The following is a 22413-nucleotide window of genomic DNA, read 5'->3' as shown; positions in this document are numbered from 1 at the left end:
TGTGGACGGTGTGTACTGATGCTGAAATAGGGAGGGAGAATTAACTTGTCAAGATGTACCCATAAGAGCTACAGCTATGCCACCTGCGGCTCTGCCTGGCAGGGCGAAAGCACCCCCCAGCTGCCTTCACAAGGAACAAAGGAGGAGCCATTCATTTAGGGCCAAGATAGCACCTATTAATTTCTGTCTACTCGCTTTTGTCTCTTTCTTTATAGGATAGGCCTACCCGAACTGACAGCCAGCACTGGGACTTTCTGTGAGAACACATCATCTAATTGCTCATAAAGGTTAGAAGTCACTGAAGATTATTTAAAAGATCTTTCTTTTTTTGTCTTTTTAGTGTCAGTCATGATGTTTGCCAGCAGCTGTTTCTTTTCTCTCATTGATTTTTAATAAGAGAAAGTCGATGTTTGTCTACATCTTTAGAATTTCAAAGAGCAGATCAATGTGGCAATTAACTGAGATTGTTTCATCTATTATTAATTTAACGGAACCTGCTGATACCACCCCTAACAGGCATTTCTGCTGATTTCTATGGAGTATTTGGTCTAAATCAAGTTTAGAGCCTAGATCTGATATTGCTTGCTATGGGATTCATGGAAGCTCCATAGCACAAGCAATAATTATAGGCTAGAATATAAAACTATTCCATTGATTTGATTTATTTCCCTATCTATTTTCTGTGAACTCAGCAATGATTTACAACTCCTTTAGCTCCTTTTACAGACCCAGAACAGGACCACAACGGGTGCCGTACTAAAAGTGAAACAAGGATTTTTTTGTTATACCATGCAACTAAAAGTTGACTAGTCTCCGTTACATTTCAAAGGGCTTTACAGACAAAATGACCCCTGACCTTATAGACTCACAAATTGGTATGGTGTGGAAATGACACTGAAAGTGTGTGTGTGTGTGTGTGTGTGTGTGTGTGTGTGTGTGTGTGTGTGTGTGTGTGTGTGTGTGTGTGTGTGTGTGTGTGTGTGTGCACGTGCGCACGTGCGTGTGCGTGCATGCACGGTACATGCGCGCGTGCGGTACAGGCACACCTGCGCGTGGTACATGCACGCGTGCGTGCGTGGTACATGCACAGATGAACAATGTTGCCCACACCATATGGATCTACAGTAGCAGGGCTATAGAAGCATTATGAAAGACCACCACCACCCCAGCAATGGACTGTAATTAGAGCTGCTGCGGTCAGGCAAACGCCTACGCTGCCACAGAGCCACCACAGAGCTTGGAACAAGGACCCAGCAGTCTTAACCTTTAATTACCCGCTCAGCAACAGCTTCTTTGGACAATATCTTCACAAATTGTAAATTATTTTCAACTCCATAGCTCACACAATTACTTGATACCACATATCATGTTTATTGTTATTTGCACTATATACTTTGGTCCTTCTGCTACACTAATGCTATTGTATTATATCTTTAATATATTCTGTATATTATATATCTTTTCATACAGTATGTATGAGCATGGGTATACGCCGTCTCTCTCCTGCCTTTCTTGTCTGCCTCTCCCTCCTTTCATCTTCTTCTCTCTCCCTTCCTCTTCCTCGGTCCTCCTGCCAAGAGTTGTTCCAGATCACCCCTCCGCACACCTCCTCTTCTCCACCCCACCCCCCTCCCAGCAGCCCAAGGAAGAAGCTGTAATGTCAGAAACGATTAGAACAACAGGGACCGTTAAGCACAAATGGACGCGTGCACGCCGCACACACACACACACACACACACACACACACACACACACACACACACACACACACATATACCATCAACATTAAGAGCACCAGAGGTCCCTGGACAGCCACCTCCTCTCCTCTAATCATTCGTTCTTTCGTTCGTTCGTTCGTTTGTTTGTTCGTTCGTTCATTCGTTTATTCATTTATTTTGCCTAGCTGCTTACTTTTGGTTTATTCCCTGCTTGGTAGCCATGGTGATGTATGGTACCATTGTCTGTATAGCTGGCTGGTAATGAATCTCTTTGTAACAGGCATACTGCTATCATTGTCACTCATTCACGTACAGTGAATGAGTCTGTATAATGTGCCATTAGTCTGCTGTGAGTCAGCGTTTTCAACAAGCATGTAGATGCTAATTTATTCTTACACCAGTTGATACATTGTTAATCACTGTCACTTATTTCAGCTGGTGTATATTTCTAGTTAAGCTGGAATAGTGACATCAACATACAGTACTGAGACTACTGACCCCGGTGTGTCCTTACGAATACCAAACGACTCACCCCTTTACCAACTCACCCCCACGAAATGTTTTAATGTAGTTAACAGTTAATTTAGTATTTCCCTCCCTCTCTGAAATCTGAAATGATCTTGTATACAGATTTATTTGATTGTTTAGTAGTCGATCTCAATACAAACAATAAAATTAAGAAAGAATAACATGACACAGAGATGGTGACTGCTTAATTAAGTTAATTTAGGACCCTCTAGCAATTAATTTTGTTTTATTAAACACATTTCTGTAGCCCATGTTTTGTAATGGCATCATCATGCTATTATTCCCGTGGATATACAGAGTTAACTTAACAATGATAAATTAATATGATAATACCTTTTATATAATCACCAACATGAATTATGTTTGTTATTTACAGCTAGGTAGAGTAGTGGGGCGAGATGGAAAAGGGGCGACCGTAGCTGTTACCGTCCTTACTACCTGACAATGTTACCACTCAAAGCACTTATCACATAATCACACACCAATGGCGGAGGCAGGCATGCAAGGCACAAACCAGCCTGTCAGGAGCAGTTAGGGAATCTGTGTCTTGTTCGAGGACAATTGCCAGTGGGGAGCAAGGATCAAACCGGATCTGATTCCCAGGTGACCACTCTACCTCCTGAGTCACACCAGCCATACTGTAGCTTGTTCCCAGCCTACCTATGATTTGTGGTTAGACTGTAGACAACTACAGTAGTAGCCTCGGTACCCAGGCATTTATTTTTCTCAAAAATGAAAGCCTGGGGAAAAGCATTGGAAGATCTGGCATAGCCCCTTCCCTGTATTTTGCTAACCAATTTCAGTGCCGTTTCTATTGGCCGTTGAACACAATCAACAGCCAATAGGGAGAAACCGAATTGGACAATCACAGCAGGGCTTTTCTAACTGCGGTGGGATAATAATAAAGCATTGCAGACATCCAAGGAGAAAAAAACCCCAACAAAAACAGCCAGTCAAAGTGGGGGGATGACATCACAGATCTGTGAGAGTGGGGGACGTGTCGCGTTGTACTCATAATCACCATATATGGGTGTAACGCCCATGCCGCCGGCACCCGCCCCTCTAGACCAAAAATCATACAGGCTGGGCCAGGCTATACAACTAGTAACATTTAGCTACCGTATGTGATATCGATATACAGTTCTGAAGTTTCTACTGCGAGTCCAGCATTGACAGGCTTTTCTCAAAAATGTGATGGAGGATGTGATGGAGCATGTTCTAGCACAAACGGATACATTGTCATTTGTCAGTCATTTCAACTAATTTTAGACGGTGTACACTGTGTTAAGTGTCACTCTCTGTGTAATCTAACCTGTCTTTTCTGTTTGCTGTGTCTGCGTTGCTTTGAGATGCCTTTTGGGCTTCCTGAAATAAGGATGGAATCGATAGTGGCCAGAGAGATTGTCTTTGTTTTTGCATGAATTGATTTGTTGTCAGTCATTGTTGCTGGTTTTCACTCAGTGTCACTCATTGGATCAGCCTAGTGGTTAGAGAGGCCATACAGTGACTGAAAGGTCACAGTTTAGATTTCTCCAACTGCCTATACAATAGTCAAGTGGAAGTGGTGCTTCACGCAACACCACAGCATTCCCAGTTTTTTTGTCTTCTTTTTTTCCACGTGCACAGGTACAGATGTGCGCGTGCTTGCACACTAGAATGGGTCCCCCTCGATTCATGACATCATGAGCCAAGTAACCAAATGGCTACTTTGCATATCAGGTTTACAAGAGTGTGTACATGAGTGTGTAAATGCATCCTTACTCCTCACATACACGGTAAGGATTGGGAACACAGCATTGTGGCTTCAGTATCCTATCTGCATGCAACATCAAAACCATCAAAGCAGAGAAACATACTTGTTCAAACTTTTAGTTTCAGCTCCTTATTCAAGGCATTCCTTGAGATGTTTTTCAAAGACTAAACAATGTAAATGGTGCATTTATATAGCGCCTTTATCCAAGGCGCTTTACATAGATTGTGTATTACATTCACCCATTCACACACACATTCACACACCGATGCCGGAGGAAACCATGCAAGGCACAAACTTGCACATAGGGAGCAATTTGGGGTTCAGAGTCTTGCTCAAGGACACTTCAACACTAAGTCTGGGGGAGCCCGGGTTCGAAACTGGTAACCTTGCTGTTTCCTTCCTGTTTGGTCCAGCAGTGTCAGATTAGCTGTAGCCTACACAGACACCCAGACACATGGACAGAGGCAAGAACATAGCCTATTGGCCTGGCGGAGATAATGTAGATTTTGTGTTGTTCTTTGTCAAAAATTGTTCAAAGCAAGGACAAAACTATTCCAAGGAGGCTGCCTGCTGTCTCTGTTTGTGCGCTGCAAATTTTGGCTAAACACGTTAAACAGACATGCCCAAATCGATGAGCCACATATAAAATCAGTACCATAATCTGTCATTGTATTCAGATGTGATGGTGGTTTGGTACCTTAAGAGAAGGAACCAATTACAATGGGTTGGTGATAGACCTATTTTGGTCTGGGTGTTGATTAGTGTCACAACACAGCTAACCTCTGTTTGAGATATGCCAAATATTCCATGCCAAACAAATCAGGAATAATGAAAGGTTCTTAACGTTCTTATACTCTTGGGATTGTCACCACACTCTACCCTAGTGTCTCTATTTTGGGAATGTCACTATATGCGAAGATCTACTAAATCTTTTCCCAGAAATAGCGAAAATAGCTGGTCTACAATACATCACACATTTGAAATTCTTTGAAAGTGTAAAATAGAACTCAAAGAGGTGCAGTCTCTTTGACATGGTTGACGTGGTTCCTTTGTCACTAACGTTTTCTTTTGTATTTATTAATTATTTTCTTCCTTTTTTTTCAATTCAGATATCGGCCTAACTGTCCTCTTTTGTGTGTGTGTAGCAGAGTGGCTCAGAGCCTCTGCCTGATGGCCTCAAAAGTCTGATATCTCCCCCAGTCCATAGGGATATCCCTTTGGTCTAGTGGTTAAGATGTTCGGCTTTCACACGGGAGACACGAGTTCGAATCCCGGTCGTTACACGTGTCTGTTTGAGAGAGAGAGAGAGAGAGAGAGAGAGAGAGAGAGAGAGGGATCACACTTCCCAATTCCTCACCAAAGCAAAGTGCCCCCTGAGGGACATGAGTGGAGTGTGACCCCCTGGAGTAACTTAGTGACAAGTGAGTACACATCCATTACATAAGCCCTCTCTCTGGGGAGTGATAATGCAGTCAAGACAGTGGTTTCTCTGATGACAGCTGCCCAGTGGTAATCATAGTCCTAGTGTTCAGATTGGTTCATTAAAGCCTAATTAACTGACAGATACTACTCACTACTCACACTTCAGAAGCCAATTATCCACTATCGTTAGTGGCCACCAATTACAGTACAAAGCCTCACAATGATTGCATTGTTTTATTGTGATGTTTTATGGCTGGAGTTTCATGGTACATTTCAGACCATACAATAGTCTATTACAATACATATATATATATAATTACATACAATATTCTAATCTACACCATATTACAATGATCAAAATGAAATCATTAAATTAACAGTACCAAACATTGGTCCCCATCACCATGAACAAAGATGAAAAATGGTTTTCAAAAGGATCCTAAAATATGTTGAACTGATTAATAAACAATCTGTCAGGAGTCATTACTAAGAAGTCAGACTAATTAATTTGTTGTGTTACCTGCCTTTTCAGACATGTGTGTGTCTGTGTGTGCGCGCATGCATGTACCTGTAAGTAGTGTGGGTAAGAGTCATGCATGTGTCTACATATATAGATAGATATATAGTGATAGATTGTGTGTGTGCGTGTGCGTGTGCGTGTGCGCGTGCGTGCGTGCGTGCGTGCGTGCGTGCGTGCGTGCGTGCGTGCGTGCGTGCGTGCGTGCGCACTAGCTAAGGATATGCATGGTTACCATCTCACGTCAGCCGTGAGATGGTAGCCACTGTGTGGACATGGTCTATCGGTAGTATCTCAGACTGAGGTGATGCACTCAGTGGTGCTGGTGACACAGACGCCACAGTCACACCTCAGGGCCACAGGGTAGCTGTAGAAAGGATCCACCTTTGCTGAACAGTTGGGTAGACGCACCGTCACTATGCGGCTCTCGTTGTAGGTGCAGACACGCTGGTAGGACTCAATGAAAGGAGGGTCTAGAACCGGCTTCTGGAAGGAGAAAGAAACAGTCCAGTTTACATTCAAAATAGAATCAGAGATTTTATTGCTCCAGTATGATAAATAAGTTTGAGAAGAAATTCGTTGATAATAACGCGGGAGTCTACAATGCGCTAGAGTCGACGCTAGACGGAGATGGATTGCTGAGTTGGAGCGCCACACCTACTGTAGTATCAGCTCCCAGTAATTACTTACCGCACCCAAGCCATGCTACTAATACACAGCATATTGAGGTTCATAATAAAGAGTGGTCACAGCGTTTGGTGCAGTGAGCAGTGACAACCTAGATGATTAACAGGACTATGGTATGGATGATGTACAATGTACATTGCGTGTACATTAACACAGACATAAAGGACTTATACAGTACAGTGCAGTGCAACAAACATGACTTGATGACTTGACTTCACTTACACATTTTTATGTAATTGTTGGACAAAGCATTTAGCCGGCCCTTCAGCAGTGCCTTTGAATCAATGTTAAATTGTTGATTTTTGTGGACTTATATTGAAGACACTAACCTACTCTGAAACGATGCAAGTCTGTGTCCCTTTTATTACCCATATCGTCACCTTCTTAAACTAAATGGACTTTATGGGGGGCCTAAGTCAGCTCCTAATGACTCTGGCCACCTCTTGTAAAATCACCAGTCCTAATTGAAAAGGATCATGCTCATCATATTATGTTACATAACTGACAGTGTTATTTATTGCGACAGCAGGTCGCAGTTAACTATGAAATCGTGCATTTCCCGTCAGTCAGTCAGTCAGTCAGTCAGTCAATCAGTCAGTCAGTCAGTCACGCCCCATATATGGTCATTCCTCGTGACATCACATGATATCATCAATATTAAGCCCATACTGTATATGGGCCCTCGGGCGTCTTACTGGTATTAATAGACATAAATTGTTATAAATGATTTTGGTGAAATGATTAAGAAATATATCAGTTTTTATTTTACTCCTGAAAACCATACTATGACGTGATATTATGGTATTTATTATTTATTATATTTTATGCTTATATATTCAACTCCCTTGGGTCGTCGGCGTTTGAAATATCGGCCAGTTTGAAAGCGGTCAGTCGGACGGTTCTCGAGATGCATGTACTACAGGAGCATACAGACACCAGACAGAGATTTTGTGCATTTATAATTTTTGGTCTGTGTGGTATTTAACACTAAAATGTTTTTCAAGTATATTCACTGAATGAGATTTGTTTTTATCTGACCGATAGTCTATCTCACTTGAAGTCACTTCTGTACCTAGTGAAGTTCCTATGCCTACGGTTGCCTACCCCTGATTTAGAGCATGTGTGTGTGCTTTTTGGTCATATGCAACAGGCCAAAAAAAGAAACCATTAGAGATCAATAGAACAAAAATGTGAATACATTAACCAATACAATAACGTAACCAAGAAACTTACATGACACATACATTTTTTTCAAAGCATTTGAGGCATTGTTAACTAAACTACTATTGTGAGTACAATTCTGTCAAAACTGTACACCTCTCCTCCCATTTCTCTTTACATTAACTCAGTTTTTCAGCTGCTTAACTGAACATCAGTGGGACAAATCTCAGCATTTCTCTACAGCTCTCTGTTCTAATTTGGTGTGTTTACACTGCAGACTTAGATACCTGCTGTATTTGACACTAGTCTGTTCTTATACTAGCTGAATGATGCTGTCTCGAAATGACGTCAGATCAAATGCTGTGCCAGGGCAGGAACTTTATTACATAGACTAGGTTTTTGCATGCTGTAGGTCTAGAACAGGTCTACTGTATAGTAGGTCTACATAAACCAAAGTAGTTTTTTATCGAAATGGAATTATGGAACAATATATCTTGCTGTATGCAGCAAATAATTTATCTGGTCTGTCTCTCTGCCTGTCTAAACAACCTAATCTGTCTCTGTCTAGAGTCAAGCTGATCTTAGTTATATCATAATATCGTTTTTAGTACAACTTGTCAGTTTTACTTTTTGTCATCTCTCACTGTAATTACATTACATTCCTTGCCTCTCCATTGCCTCGCTCTCCCCCATTCTCACACTCCTTCCTTGGTCTCTCTTTCTCTCATTCTTACGCTCTCTCTCAGTCTCATCTCATATAATTTAGCTCTCCTCTCGTTCTCTCGCACTTTGCTTTCATTGGCCCACTATATCATACTGCACACCCTTAAAAATGTACACTTGATTCAGGAATTTTAGCCTACCTAATACCTTTCCTTCCACTCCAAGATCATTGAAAACAATCACTAATCAACTGAAATCCGACTTTCTACATTCAGTCAGTATTGAAAACTTTTTTATATTTGTATCAGTGCTTCATTTGACACCTTTGACCACTGCATCCTATTATGGGGACTGAAACAATTAATTGGCTTTATAAAGGAACTGCATGAAGTCCTATTTATCAGATCAATTTCAAAGTTTGTACACATTGAAGGGTGAATCTTCCATGTGCACAAAGGTTGGGCACAGAGTTGCACAGGATTCTGTGCTTAGAGCAATCACTCTTTATTCGGATCCTCATTAGCTTCCGCTGCCGCAGTCGCTAGTCTTCCTGGGGTCCACATACAACATCACAACATAAAACAACATACTGTATAATGCTTCCATTTGTAAACACATTTCCTGCTGGCATGTTTTCGGGCACCTTACCGTAGAGTGCCAGGCAAAAACTACAATATGACGTCATTTTGCGGGTCCTTCATCGGCCATTTTGAAACCGGAAGTAAGAGCGCATCCTGTCCGTCGCCAAGGAAGCTCTGAGAAGGAAGAGAAGTGGTCACGTGACTGGGCTGCACCATGACACTTTAATGGACACTTTCATTGGAGACAAACTACCCGGAAGTTTGGCAGAATGCACTGGAGTCAATGAGAGCTCAGTGACCAGCTCATGAACAAACATTATTTATGAATGACTGAGACCTTTTGTAAAGTAATCACTTCTGGAAAATAACAGAAGACATTATTGTCTGCTGTGTTGCTTTTCGATGTGTACACTGTGTAATTTTTATAGAGGTATGGTATCTAAAGTGCACAAAGTACCTTTTCTGAATGTACCAAGTATCGCAAGACTTCCCACCGTTTCCTGTCGGTGATACGTCGGAGCCAGAAATAATACATGTCTGCTGCTGTTTAGATCCTCAGATAAAATGATATACTGTGCACGCTGTGCACATCGAAAAGTAAGTGATTAGAAAAAACCTGTGATATGTCTTCTTTTATATTCCTGAACTGATTATATGACAAAGGTCTCAATTGTTAATAATGTTTGTTATGAGCTGGTCCAGCTGGCTCCATTCACTGCCATGTATTCATTGCACTTCCGGTGTGAGTTTGGCTCCCATGAAAGTGTCCATGAAAGTGTCATGGCGCAGCCCAGTCATGTGACCACTTCGCTTCCTTCTCAGAGCTTCCTTGTCCGTCGCTCAATCGGTAAGAGATAACCCTTTGAACCTGTCAGAAGACGGGTGTGGCAGGAAATAATGTTCATCGTTATGCAGATGATATCCGGTTATATTAATTAAATAATGAGATGATATGCCATATGTGATTTGATTTGGCGCTATATTAATTAATTTGACTTGACTCTCTCTGGACAGTATGTCCCTCCCAGTTCTCCTCCTCATCTCACCTCCCAGGTCTCACAGCGCCCCCAGCAGGCATCTGTGGTGATGTGCAGCCCCCCACAGCCGGGCTTCCTGGCGAGGAAGGTGAACTCGCGCACAGCACAGCCGATGAACCGTCTCAGGTTGACAGCCGAGCTCTGGTGGATGCCTTCTGGTTGCAGAGACGTCCATATCAGCAAACAGGACAGTACCAGACCACACCACCTGATATTGGGTTGAAGTTCAATGGCAAGCTTTATGTTTCAGGCAGGTGGTAACTGGTAAGTTAATAAATGGAAGTTATGTTTATTAGTCTTGAACTCTTGATACCAGACCCCATATTGGCTTTGGTTAGAAATGTATTTAAAACTATTTCAATTGACATACTGTAACAGCTTAGAAAGGTTAGTAAGGTCTCATGTAAAAAAAATCACCTATATTATCTGATCTTGCCTAGTTTCCAACCTCAAGGTCCTGTGTTTGATCCTGGTGCACCGTCAACTCAGCTTATGAGTATAGCATGGCTTTGGTAACTAAAAGGCCGTTCACACCAAGCACTATAAACATATCATATCATATCATATCATATCATATCATATCATATCATATATCATATCATACTATAATTAACTAAATGTCTGTCTGAATGTGTGTCAGAAACACTGCCGTAGCTCCTCACTGCCTTCACCAATCGCTCCCACTTTTCACACAGGCATTGACCATAATAATATGGAGGTCTTAACGAAACCCTTTTTTCAATTTTACAAATGATTGATTAACAATTAATGTATTAGTGCATTAAAATTACCCATCCACTTACATGGGAAAATGCGAAAACTCACATCACGTATTTTTCTCTCAGAAACCGTCAGAGCTACAGTCACAACACTTGGAGGGGAGGTTCATAATAATTATTAAAATTAATGTAATAAATAATTACATAATTCGGCCTCATGGTGGCGCTATAACAGCCCACTTTACATTTCGCCTTATAACTCTTGAACCGTAGGTTCAAATTTCACTTTCCCTGGATTCCTTGGGTCATGACGCATCTCCCCATATAGTTAAAATGAACGGCAATTAAATATATTTATGGGGGGGCAATATCTCACAATGGGTAAGGACTAGTAAATATAGTTTTAAAAATCTTAAAAAGTCTTAAATCTAAAAAAAAAAGGAATGGAAGAGTCCACACCACAACTATAACAAATACAATTGTGAACGATATAGTTATACCGTAGTTATAGATATAGTGCTCAGGGTAAATGGCCTTTAATCGTATGGCAAGTAATGGGTGCTGATTGTAGATATCACATTCCACTCCGACATACTTACACACTAATGACACAACACTAGACCCCACCATCTGGTCCAAGGTTGAATTATATTTAAGAAAACAGTGTTTGGTACTAGACAGTATATGGCAGGTTAGCAAAGTTCATTCAGCAAAGAACTTTGAGTGTTGCCTATTATCTGTGATGTGGTGTGTACAGTCAAGTGCCATTATGGGCAGGGTCAATGTCTGCATGTTTTCGTTTAAAAAAAAAACACCACCTGCCCTGACTTCACTATAATTAGGTTCCTCAAGCTGGTTAAACGTATTGAAAATCAACCAGTAGAGTTCTGGGTTGGAATGATTATCATACTGTAATTACACAGTCTAGTTTTGACCGAACAGCACCACCACATCCCAGTGATATTCATATTTAACATATAAAGTTGAACACATAATATATATAACTTCACAGACAAAACACAGTGTTCAATGAAACAGTCTGACAGGGTGAATCCAGATGGAACCTATTAATCTCTTCTTTGATATAGCCTAATATTTACTTAAATTTTAGCAATCGGGGACATCCACTCTCTGTCATCACTTACTCAACTGAAATGCAACCGGCAGTTTTTCAGTCAAGGACCTATCTATATTATATGATCAAGGAAGGCCCTTGACCTAAAACATTGCCTATTCAATTTCCATTGCTAACTATACAGATCTACTCCACCAACACACCTCTCACATTGCTTTTATTTAGGTGTGCAAAAGACCTTTGATGGTCAACATCTTAACCTAATAACCTATAACTTAACCTACATGTAACAGGTCTACAAATGTCCTGCAATTATTTAAGAAGATTTAAAAATTTGAAATTTGCAACTCAATGTTTGGAAAGTGGTCCTAATCACTTTTATACTAACTTGAATTGTGTTTTTCTTTTTACTTTTTGTTATAACATTACATTGTGTGTATGTGTTAATTATGTTGTACGCGTCCAGCTAAATTGTATCAAAACAGTGTGATCATGCTCTTGTCTTCTCATATCTATGACTCACCGTTGTGTCCCTCTCTTTTGCAAGTTCATCTGAGTTTTGGTCTCCGGACAGTATAGATCAGCCTAACACCGCAGTCCACAGCCTAGTCCTAAAGCCAACCCTCCAACAAACGCAGTGGCTGCGCTGCAGTCCACAATGGAGTCCCACAGCACAAGAACTGTATGTACCTCGGCAATCAGCTACTGAGAGGTGGCCTATATTGTCTAAAGGATTATCCGTCAAAATGATCAATTACGATGAAGTGACGCAGGGCAAACAGTTACTCAATCTAGATAGTTCCACAGCGCGAGGCCCTATATGGCAAGTGGTCGGTAACAACATGCACACTTGTTCTTGTCGTCATGTGCTCCTCTGGGCCCACCGGCTTCCCACTAAATGGATCTGACGGTACAAGCGGAGGCTTTTTATCATTGTGTCCTGTCTATGGATCACAGCCTACCAGGCAATCAGTTAGTCAGTCAGACAGACAACCAGTCATCCGGGACTGAAGCCTTCTTTCTCTCATTTCCCAATGTGCTAAATCCCCCTTAGGCCCTTCTTACCTGTCCCTGCTCATCAAGTCTTTCAAACTAGCTTTCTCCCAGTCCATTAGCTTGATTAGGGGAAGAACTTGTCCTTTTGTTCATAGCCAGCCACATGGAAGAAAGAGGGGGAAAAACATACTAATGTTATCTACTTGTATCCACTCACTTATCCAAGCTCAATAAACTGGCTACAAGAGACAAGAAAATGCTGTACGTGTTCGTGCACATACTGTGGCACCGCAGTAATAAGTTCGACCCTTGAGATCCTGTTCACCATTCTTCCACTTTGTTTGATTCTTTTGGCACACCTCTGCTTTTTGGCAATGACTTTGCACATGTTATTTCTTCGCAGTCAGAGAGACTAAAAGATGTCTGTTGCTCAGGGCAAGTTTTAGGCTTATTACAGGGCAATTCCTTCAGAAGATAGCATGAGTGACAGTGGAGATCAACCAAAAATAAATTGAGAGATGAGAAGGGGGTACTGCAGATTTATTTGTGGAAGTGCCACATCAAGATGCAAGAGCGGGAGAGTTATAGATAGTAGACATGGAAAGAAAGACAGATTATAAGTGCAGGCTTAGCACTTGCTGGTCAACAAATGAGGGATGCGAGACAGGGAGATTAAACCGAAAATTAAAGAGATGCAAAGAAGCGGTAAAAATGACAGAAGTAAGTGATAGAGAAGCAACAGAGATGAGAAGAGGAAGCCATGTGTTTACTTAAGTGACATAACATGACAGAGGTAGAGAGGAAAATATTATTTGGGTGAATAAACACCTGACAGAGAGGAGAGAGTTAGGAGATATGTAGACGCCTCATTGAGAAGCGAGGAAGATGATACACTGTAGAGCATTAGATTTACTTGCTTGACTTGTCAAGAAACAAGAGAAAGATGGGGAGAGGGGAGAGAGATGAAATGATGGGAGTGGGCCTTTATTTGGGTTGACAGGTGATGACTGAGAGAGAGAGAGAGAGAGAGAGAGAGAGAGAGGAGGAGGATTGGGAGCAAGGGGCTATACTAGATTTATGTTGGTGACTATAAACACCTCATAAACACATCTTTAAAAGACGCTGTGGGTCCCTTGTAACTCTTGTAAGCAGAACCACTCTCCAACAGGCTGACGGAAAAATGAATCTTTCATGTTAAAGTTGGAAGTTGAAGGCGAAGCAATTAAAGTTATATTAGACAAAAACATGTTGAGGAGGATGAGTCAGTGACAGGTTCAGACTCTTCACAGAGACCTCAAAGAACAGCTGTCTGAGGTTGCTAATTCTATTGAAGTGCAAGTTCGGGGAAGAATATAAATATTGGTAATCAGAATCACTTTAATTTCATTGCATATACAAAGAATTTGACCTGGTAGATAGCTCACAGAAAACACACATGATGATCTAAAAGTAGAGCTTATTCATACAACAAAAATTAAAATCAATAAATAAAGGGAATATATAATTGCTTATGGGCTTAACGTTTTGAAAATGTTTGAAGATTTTTAAACCTTTTGCCTAATGACAAATTAGAGAGCTTTTATGAATATGAAAATTAATATGAAATTAACTGGAACAAGAGTGAGGCAACGTTACCCACTTAACTCTCACACATTTAATTCTTATCTCATGGGCAAACCTTTTATTTAGAAAACAAACTTATAATTTACAGTAAGGATCAACCACTGGTGGAAGAAGTACTGAGATGTTTTACTGAAGTAAACTTACATACGTTCCACAATGTAGAAATTCAGTCTGGTATTCAAAATGTATTTGAGTAAAAGTACAACACTACTGTATGTATTGCCTTGACATCAAAATATACTTAAAGTACAAAAAGTGAAAGTACTCATTATGCAGAATATCCCACTTTTCAAAATGTATAGAAATCTTTTGAAAAAGCCGATCTGCAAGCTCACAACACTGTGAGCTTGTACTGTAGAGAAGTCTTCAGTGTTATATATATATATGCACGCACGCGCTGGTTCAGAGACATTCGATTTCTTTGGAAAGACAAAAAGCCTAGAATCGCTTACAATAACCTCCTAACCCCCCATCTTTCATATAATGCAAAGTATCCATTGACTCAGGGCCAGGCCCATAAACCCGCTTCTGGTATAGGAGGCAAGGAATGGAGAAGCCCACTTTCTAGAAATACTGTAAGAACATATCCTTGGCATCATATGGTACTGTCCATAACCACCACTTTGATTGGAGAACACAAACAGTGGTGTCAGTTCAGCAACAGCTGTGGCAAGGTCACGTAACAGCATCAATGGCCAATAAACATTTTCAACATAGGCTATATAGCCTCCTAGACTATTATATAGAGCGTCGCAGCGTAGCGAAATACGATTCTTTGTTTCAGTTTTAAACTAATTAAACATAGCAAAGGCTGTCTGGCTTGAACATCAATGTAATCAATTGACTGATTCCATCATGCAACAATATCACATCACATACTAAAAGACTTATTATTGTGACCAATGACCACAGGTCCCAGTTAACTATGAAATCGTGAATTTCCCGTCAGTCAGTCAGTCAGTCAGTCAGTCAGTCAGTCAGTCAATCAGTCAGTCAGTCAGTCAGTCAGTCACGACTCACGCCCCATATGGTCATGCCTCGTGAGTCGTGACATCATGTGATGTCATATTAAGCCCATATATGGAGATCCCTGATGTCATCAATATTGCCCAGCAACTCAGAACTACATCTCACCTCAAACCCTTAGATCTCCATTTATGGAGCTGACCTGTTCTGACATTCCATATGTTGATCCTTCCCCATCCATCCTTCCTCTTCGATGTCTCCCTTTTGACTGATACCTGTTCATTTAAACTTTGGGGCTTGCTCCAAAATTACTAATGCAGCTGCGCCCGGCAGCCGGCGAAAACTAGAGTTCTCAACAGGCCCGAAAATTAAGGCCCGGTCCTACCTGTGCCCTTATCAAACCCTGTACACTCAAGACACTGCCCCCGCTGCCATCCTTAGATCTCCATGGGTGACAGCAGACTGCTGGCGCTCGCCCAGCAGTCTGCTGGGCAACCTTAGATGTTCTATGTCCATGCATTAAAACAATGACGGGATTCATTTTTATAAATTAGGGTAAATTAGGTAGATGTTATGTTATCTACTCCAATGTATCTAAATGAGGCCCTCTCAATCATACAATAGCATCATAATAACACTTGATTGTATTTTTAGCAAATTTATGGTGCCCAACTCTTGCAAGAAACCAGGGCCTATTTATAACCGATAAAGTACAATGAGATGAATAATAATAGATCCTCAATAAATCAGTCAACACCTGATTTTATATAGGCCTATGGGGGGGGGGGGGGCTTTGGATGTCGGTGGCCTAGGGGTCCATTATCTGATGGTCCGCCTATGCCTCAGTGCGACTGTCTCTAAACCATACAACATATAGCTGGTCTCACCACCGTCTTGTACACCTTCCCTTTCATTCTTGCTGACTATATTATTTATTAGTTATATTTGTCTCCACCAGGCCGAAGGCATGGGGAGAGAGTATGTTTTGCACTCCGTCCGTGTGTGTGTGTGTCCTTCCTTCCGTCCGTCCGTCCGTCCTTCCGTCCGTCCGTTACCAGCTAATCTCCGGCACCGTTGGCCCGATCAATGCCAAACTTTGCACACACACTCCCTGGATGCCAACGATGAACCTCTGCCCCACATTTTCCAGAACGGCCTGTTATAGCGCCACCATGAGGCAGCTTTTCACATTGTTTACCTAAAACTGCACGATCTGCGTGATACGTTGCATGCACACTCCCTAGAGGCCAAGGACAAACCTTTGACCTGCATTTTCCGCATCTGCCTTTTATAGCGCCACCAGGAGGCCGACTTTTGTAAAACACATTTTTTGATATTACTCCTCCAGATTCTGTCCAAAAATCTCACAAATCGTTACACAGTATCTCTATGGTCATGTGCTCAAGTCGGATCTGTCCGATATTTCATATTCCATCGTAATTGGCTATAATTGGCTTTCACAGTTTGCAAGATTGCCCCGTTTTGAACAAAAGCCTCAAATCATGAACGCAGCATGCAATTTACGTGAAATCTTTCACACATTTTCTTACTAGGCTGAGGAATATATCCCACCCTTTTCACATTGGCCTGTTATAGCGCCACCAACAGGTTGATTTTTGCAAAACACATTTTTGGAACAAAATGCTTCAAAAACATGTTTATATTAATCCTAAACATTTTGCCAAACATCTCACACAGTCCTATCCTCCTGGTGGAGACCTGTGCCCAGAAGGGCACTTTTTCTAGTATAACTATATTATTATTAACTATTAACTAACGTTTTCAAATAATTGTACAGTCGAGTAAAGGTACAATATTTGCCCCTGAGATGTAGTGGAGTAGAAGTAAAAGTATTAAATATTGGAAATACTCTCCAGTAAAGTAAAAATACTTCAAACGTGTACTTATAAGTACAATACTGTAAATACTACAGTAGGCTGGCTACTTGGTTACTTTCCACCACTGGTAGTAAATAGTAACTGGCTAAATCGTATAGTAAATTAGATCTGTTCAGATTAGGGTGTCACCCTTGCATAATAGATAAAACCTATAAATAGTTTAAGGAAAAGGCAAAAAGGCAGATTGCTTTAATGTTTCTAACCCTATTCTGTATATCAGAAACAATACATTCATCTGTGTCAGGTTTCTTGCCACTATAATTTTATCTGACATTGGAATTTGGTGGAGAAATGACCAAAAAACTGGCAAGCCTAACCTGTAATGACCAGTTCCTCCCTGTTGCTTGTATGATACTACAGTAACCTCTAGTGGTCACTTGTTATAGTAACTGACTGTATTTATGGCTGATGAAAACTAACTTCTCTCAATAGCCTACAGTACTTTAACACTGGCCTATAGCATTTTTTAGATGACACTGTTATCCATAGAAACTGAACCTGCAGCCAACCAATAGAAACGGGTCATGGTGGCTATAGTACTCATAATATTACTGTGATTAGAGTAGGCCTACTGTTTTAGATGAATTTAATCTTAATAAAAAAATCTTATAATGTATTAATCTAGAATTTAAAACCCATGTCTAACATGGTTCCATTTGGTTACCATTTGTAGGCTACTGTCAGAATGTCAGAATCGAATACACAGCTACTATGACCCAGAACATCATAATATTAATAATAATAATAATAATAATAATAATTGATATAAAAAACAGGGGGGAAAAACAATTTTAGCAAAAAGATCCTACGGAAATTGCATAGCCTACACACTATAACTGTATACTGTAGGTATTAAGCAGCTGATGATGCTCATCATGGCCCTCTTGAGCGCCTGAAGATAGACAGACATGTGTAAGTTGGAGAAAGTGAGATTTTTTTGGTGAGTCAGTCATGCAGGGAATGAACCGTCAACACAGGTGACAGATAAGTAGGGCTACTAAAATTAGAAATGCGTGCGTGTGTGCGCACCCCTCACTGGTGGTGACTATTTTTAGCTCTCCACTGTGATGTCCCTGTCACGGTACATGGCTCTCGCCTCTCCGGTAACAGTCCAGGGCCCCACACTCACTCACTATACACTCTCAACTCTGTGCGCGTCTAGGGAGGGGTGTGACTCCGTTCAAGCGTATCACAGCGTGTTTTGTCAGTGCTGCAATCGTTTACATCCGATTTATTATTGTTGCACGGACTTGCATCTACCGGTACATTATTTAGGCTACACCCAACGGCAACACCAAGCTCACGAGCCGTCGACTTTAGATGCATGTAAGTATGCTTCAACTTCTCCCCGTTAATTCGTCTCAAACGTCAGTCTAATGACGACTCGGCTTTGATTCTGCACTGTTTTGCCCCTTGGCAGCATTATTCTGTGACACGGTTTGCAAAGAAACAAATTGCATTTGCAGCAGCTGTTGGCTAATTAATGCTGTCAAGAAAACACACCAAGAAACTTTTCATGCTGGCCCCCCGATAATTTCACTGTTCTCTGGGCTTGTTTCCACTCAAAATGACTCCTCTATACAGTTTTCTAACCAACAGTCAGCAATATAGCCTATAGCCGTTACTTTACGTTCATTTTATCATCATCCCGACCCTCAATGACTAATTAATAATTGGTACAACACTTGGGTAACACCGCTGTACTGTTTGAAGCTCTCTGGTGGCAGTCACGTGACCAAACGGTAAAACGCGCTATTTTTGGCCCCTGACAGACAGGTTGTCGGCGACATTATCTAAACGTCACATTCCGAGAGAGAGAGAGAGAGAGAGAGAGAGAGAGCGTGCGTGAGAGAGAGAGAGAGCAGTTTTACTTTAGTGATGAAGAATATATTGTTGTTGTGAGGTAAAGTTTGCTTCAAGTTTGTCTTTCTTGTTTTGGAGGGTAAGGAGACAGTTTGTCAGAGAAACGTTTGATATAATAATTATTTTATGCTTCTTTAACATAATTGAATTGGATTTTTTTTTACGGAGAATCTGTTTATGTCTGCTGATGTGCTGGCGTCATAACATTGGATAAAGATCGTCCCTGAGTTGTATCTGATAAACTATTGTATTGATGATCTGACTAGTATGCAAATACTGTACCAGTGGGATGACCCATGCAGCTGCAGATCATTTTCAAGTGATTTTTGTTGCCCTGACTGATAGTGGTGGTGGTGGGTGACTGAGCCAATCTGTTGGTACCCACTGGGTATAGAGCGTCGCAGTCCCGCCCCCTACCATGGACCAGGAAATGAATCCCAATGCATTTTTCCCATAGACATTTCAAAAAGTATTTATCTAAAGACACGGACAAAGCCAACTCGAGTCGTGACAACTCATGACAACACAAACAATATTTTGGACCAAACAAATAATTACAAAGAAGAAAAACAACAAAAAAAGTGTTGTAACCTGCCGTTTTTTTTTGTTGTCATGATTTGTCACGACTCGAGTTGGCTTTGTCCACGGCGTAAACGTCTTTAAATAAATACTTTCTGAAATGTCTATGAGGAAAATGAACGGAGAATAATTTCCTGGTCCATGGTAGGGGGCGGGACTGCGACGCTCTATACTGACACATCCTGGTGTCCTGGGCTTGTGTCTGTCTGTCATTGTACATTACCGCTGTCATTGTACATTACCACACAGGCAAGGCAGCGGTGGCCGAACGGTTTGCGGAGCGGTCTTGATACCGGAAGGTCGCCAGTTCGAATCCCCGGACCAGCACGTTAAAATTACCACCGCTGAAGTGCCCTTGAGCAAGGCATTGCACCCCAACCATCAAATGTTCTATGAGCAGGGCGTGGCTGTAAACAAGCATCTCGAGCTTAGTCCACTTACCCTGGGTAAACAAAGAACTTTGCTTTGCTTACACTGGTTTGACTGTAGGCCTAATGTTCTACACTGTTTTGTGAACAAAGCCGCAATTGGAATAATAATCTAGCGACTCTGTCTGTCTGTCTGTCTGTCTGTCTGTCTGTCTGTCTGTCTGTCTGTCTGTCTGTCTGTCTGTCTGTCTGTCTGTCTGTCTGTCTGTCTGTCTGTCTGTCTGTCTGTTTTATACCTTGTTCAGTTGTGGAACTCTTGTCCTTCACCTTGACAGGATTAGTTCCATGGTCTAGTAGTCCATTAAACTCCAAAGGGCCTGGAACACTGTCAGTGCTGCATACAGTAGCACACGTTGATCTGTTTTAACCTTGGAAAGGTCAGACATGGTACCCATGAAGTTATAAAGAGATGGGATGTCTTTGATCAATGCAATAATTAGTTGTTGTTGTGCATGATTATGTATCTACTCACCTCTGAGATAAAAACCAAGTGCCCACAGAGTTGTGTTTGGTCGTGACAGCTCATTATAAGCGTATCAAACATGGAAATGTGTGCTGCGTGGTTTGTACAACAGATGGTCCACCTTTACACAGCATAGCTGTGGACAAGCTCCCGCAAGTGAGTTGATGATATGCCAGATGAGCATCATAGCCTACTTACTGACAAGTTGAATAGTTGCATATCACAACATGCCAGGCAGCGTGGAAGTTTGGTGGTGAACTAGCAGGGCAGCAAAGAGGTGTTAGATTAACCACATGAACCCCATTGTAGTTATTCTGGGGTGAACATTTGGTGCGTTGTGACAAGTTGGCTTGACAGACAGCTTGTAGATCTGCTAGGGAGAAGGAGCAGGGCCTAGACCCCTGGGGACTGGCAGATGAAGGAACCTATAGCAACCTATAGCTGTCCCCGGACCCCAAAAGTGGGGTCCGGGGACAGCTAAATGATAGTTTGGAACCAAATGGACCCTTATGGGGGTCCAAGAGATAGAAATGCCATTACATGGGAGTCTGTAGACTAATATGCATGTCAAACTGGGGGTCATTGAAATAAAATGGGTTGAGAATCACTGCTAGAGCCGTAGAAATCTTCTCTTATGGGGGTCCCTGGAATATCTTTTCAAATGGAGGGTCCACAGGCTAAATAGTGTCAATTTGGGGGTCCTTGACATGAAAAAGTTTGGGAACCACTGGGTTTAAGTGGTAAAGAAAGTGTGTTTGTGACCATAATAAGGTATGGTTCCTGGCTGGCTAGGATGATTATGAAAGCGTTGGTTGAACAATGAACCAGTTCTTGTTCCTAGTTCTACAAGTGTGGCTTGGTGAGGATCCAATCCACCTTGGTAATAATGTTTTCCCTGGAGCAAGGTGCATGCGTGCGTACGTGCGTACTGTAAATGTAATAAACGCAGGCATGCCATTGCTGAAGACTGGACCTTCCCTGGATAAATAGACAATTGAGAACATCAAACATTGTACATCAGTTTTGAACGTGACATTATTGGCATTGCAGGCACTGTAGCAGATGAGAGTAAGCCAACACCCTAGGAATTTAGAGAGATCATAAGTACGAAACTATGTGGATCTCTCGGGAGTCGGAATCCACATACAAACTGCATGGCTCCAATGTGGATCTCAGACTTCCTGTGTCCAGCCTGTTACATCAATACAGTATGATGTCAGTCATCTATGACGTTACGTATCACTCCAAATCTGTGGCCTACTTGCAGTGGGCATGCAAAGTTAAGTGCTGATCGGATTTGCCACACACACACACACGTACACACACACACGTACACACACACACACACACACACACACACACACACACACGCACGCACGCACGCGCGCGCACGCTTACAGAGCCACACTGTAAAATGCCTTACAGTGAGTCAGAACTATTGTAAAGGCACTTTTCATGAATGTATTGTTTTTTGTAGGAAAAAGTAAGCTACACTGCAAACTGTTAATTTATCCACTCCAATTCCAAGAGTGTACAAAAATGTAACCAAAATGTATGTCAATTTATATTATTACTTTTCAAATGTGTAGTATGCAGCCTTACGTTATTCTTTAATACAGAGCTGTACCTGCAACTTGCTGCAAGGTGACAATCATGGCCCAAATTGCCCTCTATACTGTGACGTCTCTCTGTTCAAATGAAACTAGAGAGCATTGCCTCTCCCATGTTTCATTATC

At 41.5% G+C, this 22413-nt stretch overlaps 2 protein-coding genes across 2 annotated transcripts in view; one reads left to right on the top strand and one right to left on the bottom strand.

Moving 5' to 3' along the window:
* Positions 1 to 6199: 6199 nt before the first annotated feature.
* On the bottom strand, positions 6200 to 12803 carry gphb5 (glycoprotein hormone subunit beta 5). The gene is made up of 3 exons (XM_079527950.1): positions 12385 to 12803; positions 10077 to 10275; positions 6200 to 6424 (listed from the first exon to the last, which is right to left on the bottom strand). Exons 1-3 carry the CDS (start codon positions 12411 to 12413, stop codon positions 6233 to 6235), a joined length of 420 nt encoding a protein of 139 aa, XP_079384076.1. The 5' UTR covers positions 12414 to 12803; the 3' UTR covers positions 6200 to 6232.
* Positions 12804 to 18506: 5703 nt separating this feature from the next.
* syne2b (spectrin repeat containing, nuclear envelope 2b) overlaps positions 18507 to 22413 on the top strand; it is a 181926-nt gene continuing 178019 nt past the window's right edge. Inside the window, exon 1 of the mRNA XM_079527437.1 lies at positions 18507 to 18670. The gene's annotated coding sequence lies outside the window, so the exon portion shown is untranslated. The remainder of the gene's footprint in view (positions 18671 to 22413) is intronic.

The sequence above is a fragment of the Electrona antarctica genome (assembly GCF_951216825.1).
Source record: "Electrona antarctica genome assembly, chromosome: 18".
NCBI lineage: Eukaryota > Metazoa > Chordata > Actinopteri > Myctophiformes > Myctophidae > Electrona > Electrona antarctica.
This window is presented reverse-complemented; position numbering and strand designations above follow the sequence as displayed.